This window comes from Mastacembelus armatus, chromosome 21, assembly GCF_900324485.2.
Source record: "Mastacembelus armatus chromosome 21, fMasArm1.2, whole genome shotgun sequence".
In the NCBI taxonomy this organism is placed as follows: Eukaryota; Metazoa; Chordata; class Actinopteri; order Synbranchiformes; family Mastacembelidae; genus Mastacembelus; species Mastacembelus armatus.
The window spans coordinates 17872484-17883046 of NC_046653.1; the positions used below are offsets into that span (position 1 = coordinate 17872484).

The 10563-nt window shown below is 40.0% G+C and overlaps 2 protein-coding genes across 2 annotated transcripts; one reads left to right on the forward strand and one right to left on the reverse strand.

Annotated features, from left to right (window-relative positions):
* Positions 1–135: 135 nt before the first annotated feature.
* Positions 136–6441, reverse strand: spryd7b (SPRY domain containing 7b). The gene is made up of 5 exons (XM_026294868.2): positions 5841–6441; positions 4878–4994; positions 4285–4451; positions 3219–3321; positions 136–1298 (listed from the first exon to the last, which is right to left on the reverse strand). Exons 1-5 carry the CDS (start codon positions 5944–5946, stop codon positions 1201–1203), a joined length of 591 nt encoding a protein of 196 aa, XP_026150653.1. The 5' UTR covers positions 5947–6441; the 3' UTR covers positions 136–1200.
* A 259-nt stretch (positions 6442–6700) lies between these two features.
* On the forward strand, positions 6701–8933 carry trim13 (tripartite motif containing 13). The gene is made up of 2 exons (XM_026294867.2): positions 6701–6782; positions 7438–8933. Exons 1-2 carry the CDS (start codon positions 6750–6752, stop codon positions 8638–8640), a joined length of 1236 nt encoding a protein of 411 aa, XP_026150652.2. The 5' UTR covers positions 6701–6749; the 3' UTR covers positions 8641–8933.
* The last annotated feature ends 1630 nt before the right edge of the window (positions 8934–10563 follow it).

The following is a 10563-nucleotide window of genomic DNA, read 5'->3' on the forward strand; positions in this document are numbered from 1 at the left end:
TAATATAAATTCACCCACAACAGACATCATCAGACACGAAAGTTGAGCAGCTCAATTATCTTTTTTTGCATAATAACACTAAAGATGATGCACAACTTCACAAAAACAACCCAAATACACAAGACACAAAACAGCTGCCTCTAAACACAAATCTTTAATCAACAGATATTTGGATTCGCCTGTACAATACCACTCATTAGTGCAAACAAAGACAAGCATTTGAAACAATTAAACTGTCACATTTGAGCAGCAGATATGCAATGCCAATACAACACAGAACAGATTGACATTTTTTTAAAGACATGTCTAATCAGAGACAACCAGCTCTGGCTCTGGTTATATCCTGATATTTACAATAAATGCTCCATAAAAAGATTTCAGGACACTAAAGGTGTGGGAAAACCCAAGGGCTGTTCATAGGAGCGAGTTAGGAATCAATCTCCAACAATGAACTAATATTTCACTGTAAAATATTTTCCAGCACCTTCACCTCAGACACTGGCTGTCCTTGTCCTAGTTCACTGGTATTTTAAACCATCTCTGCATCAACTCAAACTGAAACAGTCACATGAATTATAAAGTGTTGTAATATCCCCACTTTTACTTGTATTTTTAATTTAAAAAAGGCAGCATAAAAGTGAATGGGACAATGCTGAATGTTGTGCCAGTTTTATCAGTTGACCCTCAATTAGCCCAAAGCTCCCGCTTCCCCAAAACTGATATACTAGAGAGACATATGACTTTGATTTGTGACTCAAATAAATACAAATACATATAGGGTTTATGCTGAGATGTCAGTAGGCCTATGGTGTTATGGAGATTACAGTGACAAAAACTATATAACTATAAAGCAATGTCAATAAAACATGGCTTCTGATCCTGGCGCATATAGAAAGACAAAAATAGTTTCAGTTAAAGGTGATTATCATTTACTCAAGGCAATGATTTGACCATTTTCCATCAGCATAGAGAGTAACAGCCCATCATAACCAACCAATGATCAATCTTCAAGGACACTCCAACGTCAATCCAGAGCAGCAGCACAAAGAGAGTAATCAGGGGAAACAAAAAAAGGCATTCAAGCCACACACAATGATAACATCCAATCAAAGTCAAACTGTAGTGTCACAGAGGTTGCTATGCCTGGGATGGGTTGTAGAGGAGGACAATATCACGAGGGACTGAGGCTGAAGTGCTCCTTCAGAAGATTTGTTGTTCAAAGAGGATCTTCTCAAATCCTTGTGGAGGCGTGTGATAGAAGTCACTAAACTGGCAGTCTAGGATGGCACTGTCATCCACTGGTAGAAGAGAAAGCAAAGACACAATAAAGCACAAACTTTGTGTTTACATGTCAGCCTCTTAAACCCCATTTTCTTTTCTCTGTATTTTTAAAATCCCTGAAAATGTGACATTTCTATACTGTCAAATATTGCCAACTACATAAGGAACAATTAAAAACGAAGTAGGCCTTATAAATCTGCATCAACAAGACTGCTAAGGCATGGTTTGATGATCACATGTATTGAGCATACATTTGTATCATAACTTGTTTATATATATCCTTCTGACTACAGACATTTTAATATGTCGGTGGCTAGCACTGTTGTCTCACAGCAAAAGGTTCTGGGTTCAAATCCTGTTTGAACCTGGGGCCTTTCTGTTTGGAGTTTGCATGTTCCGGCCACCGACATGCAGTTTGGGACTAATTAATGACACTAAATGGCCCATAGGTGTGAATGTGAGTGTATTTCTGTCCCTGTGACAGTGGTGTGATAGACTGGAGATTTGTCTAGGGTGTACCACACCTCCTGCCCAATGTCAGCTGGGATTTAAGTGGTTGGACCATACACAAACATTCAAGTTCTTATTTATTTTTGAAATCACATCCTGATGATCATGATTTTGTTTTGTCAAAATAACAACCCAAAGTGTCTGCTGTGAGAAAAGGCCAATAATTTGAACAGAATGTCAGAATTAATTATGTGTTTAGTAACACTGAAATCTTTGGGTAGCAGGGTGTTATCAACTCAGCTCAGGCTTAGAACACCTGGTCAGGTTAGTACCTGACTCATGCCTTAGAAACTGACTCATGTAAATCAGTTTTCTACTAGAGAAGTATCACCAACTCCAACCCCCCACACCCCCTCTCCAAATGGCACACAAAGGCACTGTTATGATTACCAGTACCTGCTATCATTCTGAGGTGTGGTGACATCAGAGGTGCTGATTTTAGTTCAACAATCATCTCAAAATTCAAGTAATTCACTGATACATAAATTAACATATATGATCCACATTCAAAACATAAAGTAGCACTCCAACAAAACTCAAGTCTAATTACAGGCCTGGTTCAAAGCGTGATTAGAGTAACAATTTAAAATCCACATTTTATGGCATCATTACCAAATGAATAATGCATAGCTAGCTGTAGTTCAACATGTTCTTATGGTCAAATCTGAGTGGAAGTTGTCCTTATTACTGATGTGGTGACCTAACAGTCAAAAACTATTTTTCTTGCCCATTAAATATGAATTATATTATTGCACATATATAACACAACTTAAAATTAATTGGAAAATTTAAGATGGCAATAATGAACGCATCCAGGTTGACTCTCTGATCACATGGATATATTTTATAACTCAGATATATAAGCAGTGCTTTACAACAAAGGCTGTTAGCACTAAAAAGCCTAAAACATTATTTCCTAGTTGCAGTGTTGCTTTAAGGAATAAACAGGCAAAACTAAGCACCGCCTACATATTTTCTTTCTAACATAAAATTTGCCAAATGATTTCACTGACTTGCTCAACATCAACCAGAAAAGTCAGTCAGTAAAATCATCGTTCATCATTTTGAACGAGCGTAAATCTGGATGTCTTGAGCTTCTGGGGCCAGACTGCCCCTTCCTCTGAAAGACTTTGTTTATATCAGTTCACAAAACTTCTGTGTGTAGAATAATGTGTTTTCAAATATGTAAATAAAAAATAAGCATTTGATAACGAACAACCTCAAATTAGCAGTGTTATGTAAAACTGTACAGATGTAGCCCTCTAGTGGAATACAACAGTAACAGCAATAATTTATTAAAAAGCACTTTCTGCAGCTCGTAACGTTCAGAAAAATTTGTTTTACATTTAAGAAAATTGTCAAAAATTGTTCCAATACTAACAACTCTGGTTAATTAGTCACCATATCAAGTTTACAAGTAAACTTACCATAAACAACTGGGTATACAGTGCCTCGGATCCCTGAGGCAGGACAATGCATGTTCTTTCCATTCAGATATAAATTCATCTCCACATGATCATATGTGATGCCCTGAGCAATACAAAAAAAAATGGCATTAAACAATGTAAGAGCTTGTTTTTCCTGGTCATTGATTCATAAATAACTCATAAAAAGTAAAAGTAAGCAGGTAAAATTTCATGTGGGTGTTGTATACTACGTAATGGAACTGCAGACTATTACCGTGTTTTCCATACTACAAGTCGCACCAGAATATTAGTCAATTTTAGCAATAACAGCCTGGTTTAACAGAAAAAAAACATATACAAGTCACTATGGTGTATAAGTCACATTTCTAATTATACTAATTATAGTCTAAATTAGCCTATGAAGGATGCAGGCTAGGCATAAAAACAAGCAGTAGTACATTATGAAATTCATTCATCCATGTCAAGTAACAATAAACAACTGTGCCAGCATTGGGCGGAAGATAAAGCGGCATGTCCGCTTTTTCTCTCAGGATTGTCTGAATGCCATCACTCACGTCAAACTTTGTTTCAACTGCATACTATATTACCTGAAACTTGAAATCTGCAGTGTAGCTCTTTCTTTTAGGTGGCATTTTCACTTGTCTCACATTAGGAGTTGTAGTTTATCGTGAACATGAACGTTTTTACTTTTTCTGCAATGTAATATACTCTTCAGTTGAATCAAGAGTACCAAGAATACCATGTAACACCAGTGACTACTAAACAAAACAACTAAATAACATCATATAAGTCACTTCGCTATATAAGTCACACTACAAGCCAGAGGAGGAAAAAAGTGTGACTTATAGTCTGGAAAATACGGTAATCATAAACACTTGCTCAATGACATTTGGGTCATGACCAATCACAGTGCTCAAATATTTATAATTGAAAGTGTATCTTTGTGACATGGTATATTGTCATGCATGGATCACATGACGGAGGGAGCATCTTATGAAATCTTATAATTTTACAATCACTTTCACAAAACATATTCAGAATCAAGTAAAATAGACTCTGCACTTACCACAATATCACCTTCCTGAGGAAGGCTGTTTGCAGGTAGACGACTCTTCTCTTCATTATTGTGGTACACAGACCCATCATGCCTCAGGACTAGGCTGTTTGTGTCTCTGCCCAAAGGCACTTGGTTAAGATTCACTTTCTGGGTGGCCACACCTACTCCCCACACACCTAAACACAGAGCACAACACTGAAGTATTTGCTATTCTAAAAAAAACATTTTAAGTTGAAAAATTAAAATCCCTTCATATGTAGAGCACGACAAAGGCCAGCTGCAATAGTAAGTGAGTTAATGAGATTCAGATGCATGACACATTCACAACAAAATGAGTAAAACAGGTTTGTGACCAGTGTGCATGAGAGCAGCCCTAATTAAGGCCCTAATTAAGGCCTTACATGAAGGAAGGCAAAGGGCGCGTGGCTTCAGATGCTGTTCTAGTAACTAAACAGAACTCCCACAATCATCATGCAGTCACAAGATGGTGTAGCTACTAAAAACAGCAGCATATCAGAATAAATTAACCAACCCCAGGAATGTGCCAGATAATAGGGAGAAATAGAAACAGGGCGGTTATCAAGTAAAAGCCAAGTGCTTACCAGTGGACTGGATCTTAAACTCAAAATAACTTTTGTTCTGGTGCAGAGGAGCATTGGCCAAACAGCCTCCAGTGCCACATATCCTCCGGCCGCTCTTTACAATGACAACATCTGTGCCTGAAAAGCAAAAGCAAAAACACAGTTTGGAAACAGACACAGAAAATTCATGATTTTATGATACAACTACCAAAACTTTTTGTCAACCCTTTTTTGTTTGTTTATCAAGGTTTTAAAAAAAAAAAAGGTTAATTATTCACATGGAAAATATATAGTTGATTAACCATAGTGATAACGAACACTTCATTATCATGGTCAAATTTTAGTTGCCTAATGAACCAAGGTTTGTCCAAGCTTATGAAAACCTCCTCAAAAACTAAGACTAACTGCATACAACTTCTGTGAATCACATAATCACATTACTACCTCAGTGTGCTATTTAGATAACTGTGATGGGGACACTTAAATCTGGCTTTACACAAGTGTTTTCAGTAAAGTGGGAGACATTTTGCCTCTTGGAAATAAAATAGAGTAGATATGACACAAGATAACAGATTTTTGAGGGAGAAAAAAAAGGTCATGACTTAAATCACATTTAGACTCATTCAGGTTTACGATGTTGAACAAATATAAATTGTTAATCCTGACAGCTGTCACTGTTGGGGACAGTTGCAATGGAGAAACAAGATTTCACGGGTTTTCGTCACCGTTTGTGTTGCTGTGTCAGGTCTGTGCTAATGTGGTAGAAAATATAGTGGGAGTGATAGAAGACACAACTGCAGCCATCGCATGTCAGCAGAAACAGATTTAACAGCATAAGTTATAATTATTATGAGGAGCTAGCGACTAGCTAATGGTAACGGCGGAAGTAGCAAACCATCGTTTCACAGACAGAGCCAAACAGGCGTGGATACACATAAACTGCACGTAAATCAAAATGTGTGGATTAAAAACAAACTCACTTACCCATGTGGTGTGTATCTAACTGAACAGTAGGCATTTCCTTGAGGGGAATATGGCCTGATCCGCCATCTCCGCAACAGCCTAGACAACACGTAAACATCGCAGCCATTCTTGCTCCGATACTAGCTAAACATCCGGAAACAAACTCATACCGTCACCGACTCAAAGAGAGCTCGGGGTTTAAGCTCCGGCTTCCCCCGTCACAGAACAGCGACACATCGCGACAGAGGCCGGTATTACAAAAGCCCCCGCTCCCCCACTGTATCCAATCACAGTGGCTAAGATAGGCAGTTGCTCCTGATGGCATGGAAACAAGGGAAGAAAATCAAGGTCAAAATTTCTACACGTCACTAAGAACCTATTGGATGTCGAAGTTACATAACCACCAGTGAACAATATGAAACACTTAGGTATCAATAACTGAAGACCACCCTGTGATGTTGTTTTGAATGGCCATGAAGCCAATGCCTCAGATAGAGCGCCACTTCTCTGGCCACTTAATGACTTAATAGCTTTATCGTGCTAACTGTTTAGGCCACGTATTGACAAGCACCCACTAGAGTTAAGTGGGCCAGTATAAAAGCATGTGATGACAAACTGGGACTAAAATCTAGTTGACAGTTTTTCACGCTGTAATGTTTTGCATAGCAACAGCCCCTCCCCCATCACCGTGGCAGGGATCCTCTGCCAATTACCCATCAGAGACAAAAACGTAAACACAACAAACAATCAAAATGGGGCCATCAAATAAATCGCGATACCCGCGTGTTTCATGTCTGTGGGGTGACATCACGTCGTTGGTTGTGTCTGTGCACAAATACGCAGCTATCATTGTGTTTGAATTTTTTGTGCGCCACTGAAATGGTTAAGTCTTTACCCGGAAAGGGCGAAGTCTGCACAGCAACAAGCGCCATGATTGCGTTGCACTGTGCGTCTCAGCAGCTGGTGAGTGATTCTTTTGGTCCAGTAGTTGCATGTTACTATGCGCTTGCAAAATCTGTCACAGCCCTCCTTCAGCACCTTGCCAACAGGAGCAGCTCTAACGCGAGCCCTGCTTGTCGATAGTCTGTCGCGTTGGATTGGTTAGACGGCGGTGATTTAGGGCTCAACTTTGCTACCCACCGTCTTGCTGTTTCCTAATACAAAGGGAGGAGAAAATGGTTTGCTGTTAAGAGTATTATGCCTGTAAAGTTATTAACCGGTTAGACTTAGACTTACTGGCTTTGCGACGCAGTTTTAAGCGTTTTACACCGTCAGCTGGTTACAGAAAGGATGTTAGTTCATATTAGACTGGCAAACGGAGCCTATGGCAGACGTCGTGCCAGGTTTTTACGCGGGCACAGCGATGCCAGTCACTTTCGCTTTCAGGATGGGATTACTCTAGACACAGCTGGACCATGACTGTGAAAACTGTATCCTTTGCGATGCTGCAGCTTTTTTTGTGTGTGTGTGTGTGTGTATGTAATTTATTGCCGCTGCTGTTTTACTTGGCATCTCTTTGAGTGTGGGTGCGTATTATGTACCCTGTTCTGTTCATGCTGGTTTATTGCGCTTTATTCAAATTGAGCACCGATTTGACGCTTGGGCAATGTGTTTACAGGACACCATGGAGCAGCTAGAAGAGGAGCTTACGTGCCCAGTCTGCTGCTGTCTCTTCGAGGACCCACGGGTCTTGTTGTGCTCACACAGCTTTTGCAAGAAATGCTTGGAGGGACTCTTAGAGGGCAACCGAGGTCCAACTTTCAGGACCCCTTTAAAATGCCCCACATGCCGCAAAGAGACCCCTCACAACGGCGCAAACAGCCTGCAGATCAACTATTCTCTGCGAGGAATAGTGGAGAAGTACAGCAAAATAAGAGTTTTGCCTAAGATGTCTGCTTGTAAACAACACTACGACCAACCACTTAACATGTTTTGCGCCACGGACTTAAAACTTATTTGTGGGTTTTGTGCCACAACAGATGACCACAAAGGGCATAAGTTCTGCTCCTTGGAGGAGGCATGTACCCGGGAGAAGGAGGCGTTTGAAGAGCTGCTTCACGGACTGGAGAGCTGGCAGAGCGCAGACATGTTGTCCTGCCTGGAGACACTACAAACCAATAAGAAAAAGGCGCTGCAGTCGGTCACCAAGGACGCAGAAAAGGTTGCTGACTATTTCGACAAACTCATCAGTGCCCTCGAATGTAAGAAGAATGAAATCCTCTCCGATTTTGAAACACTGAAGCTGGTTGTGATGCAAGCGTACGACCCGCAGATCACCAAGCTGAGCTCAGCGCTGGAGGAGCAGAGACAGGCACTTGGCATCGCGGGGTCTTTCAGGAACGTCTCCGACCCCCTGTGCTTTCTGCAGCAGATGCAGGAGTTTAGGGAGAAGTTGGGGTTCCTTAAGGGGACTTCACTCCCCTCCCGGAAAGACATGAACGTTGGTCCCTTTGTGCCCAATTTTGATGTTAAAAAGTGGGATTCACTGAGGCTCAGAGAAGTGGATAAGATCTCAGTCCCCCACGAGAGTGGCTCCTACAGAGCCAGTGGCTCACGGTTGGCAGCGCGTGGATGGATCATCTTAATTATGGTCTGTTTGCTCGTTTCATCTCCCCTGCTGAGCCACAACATTGCAGCCTATTTAACCTCGCAAGCTGAAACAGTTGTCACTACGGTTTCCTCGCACCTTACCCACAGTGGCGTGTACCTGCGGGAAATGACTGACATGTGTGCAGATTGGGTGGGTGCAGGCCACCAGTGTATCCTGAACCTAATTGACTTAAGCGTCACTTTCATTGCCCGTTTAAGTTGTTTTAATTAGTCACCGCAGGCGTCTCATGCACTTAAAAGTACAAAATGAGATGCACATAACTAGAGATATGTGCACCTGATAAGGAAACACGTAATTGTATCATGTCGTTTACTTTTCCAACCACAAGGAAGCCATAGAATCAATCAATCAATCAATCATTCCTCCTTAATCCTCAGAGGTTGGCTAGATATAAACTCAGACTTCTTTCCACGAATGTGCAATCTATTCTTTTTAATACTATGACAACTTTATACTTGTCCAAGTTGATCTTGATAAATAAAACAGAAATTTAAGGCACCCTCCATGTTTGTTTTTATTTAGTGCGACAGGCCAAATCAGACCATACATAGACAGATGTTGTCTATTCAACAAAGCAAGGGGACAATGAAAGAAATATAATGTGCAATCCATCCCCTCTTCCCCGCAGAGAGCGCCCGCATTGCATTGATGCTGCAATCTCTTCAAGGTTACAAGCGTTACATAACGGGGCCCGTGTGAAATATTCAGCAGTCTGCAGACACACTGCCAGGAAAAAAAAAAAAAAAACACCATCCGTTACTGTTAGAAACCTAAACATGGTATTTCCTCTTTGATGTATTTAAAAAGGCAAGCGTGCGTCACATGCAGGGTGCATTGTCACGCTTTGGGCAGTCGCTCATTCCCATATAAACTGTATTTGCGGATCATTCGTTGCAGGATTTGCCTGGTCTCCAAAAATCTGCACTATTAATTTAAAACTACAGTGTAGGCCGGTTTTAACTTGTGAGACTAAAAGTTAACATGTAATTGAGGAAGTTACATTAAAAACATTACAGAGTTTACAAGTTTTAAGTAGCCCAGTGAGATTCAAGTCTCACTGCCAAAAGTGGACTTTATCAAAACTCCACAGCACTGATGGTGAAATGTTAAAGTCGAGTTTCATACATTTAATGAGTTGAAAGAATTTAAAAAATAAATAAATAATCCAAAATGAATCCGTGATGTCAGCACTGACCATATTTCAGGATGTACGTCATAGTAAGCTTGTACATATATATAGCCCTCTGTTGCCAGGCGAACACAGGACGGGGATAAAAGCACCGCACCACATTAATATTTTAATTGTCACTGCACGCAAATTTAAACATGGCTTGATAAAAGTTTACTTAATCCAATTTAAGAACTGTTCTGAACAATTGTGTTTTAAACTGTGTTTAACTTAAGATTTATCTGGGGGAAAAAAACACCATAGGTCCACTTCTATTGCTTATTTAAGTGGGCCTATGGTGAACGTTTGTTAAAAAAAATAAACTTCAACTCACCATTTACACACCCAGTGACTAAATATTCAAATAAGTGAATAACCACATTCGTTGGATCCCGTGTCTAGTCGCATCCTTGGATACTTTATACAGGGGTGTGATTATTCTTACACCCTTTTACATTGTGGGTCGCAGTATCTGCTTTTAAGCGAATACCAGTTTTATTTTTGCTGTCATTAAATGTCATTTCTATAGTTTTATTAATTCTACATATAAGTTGTTTTTTTTTTTTTTTTTGTCTATTATTATTTTTACCTTTGAAAAATATGGTTGCAAACAATGTACAAGCGCATCCTCCCGGTGACCATACAATTTGGAGTGTACTTCTACAATTACACAGGTGACTAAAATATGCAAGGCCAATATAAAAGCTAATAAATACGTGTAAGTCTGCGGCTGAAGGTTAACAACAAATTATAGAATTTCAGGCCACATATCTGCCGCGTCCACATTTTGAGGTGTTGTCTGTAGAGTCATTTTCCAAATACACCTTAGAGAAGACCCACCTTAAATTTAAATCACTACACTTAGGAACACCCAATTAACCAATTTCTATCTATCCTGATTTGATTAATTATGTTGAAGCTGGTTGGGGCTAATACACACACTTAAAGTGTATGTTCAAAGATCC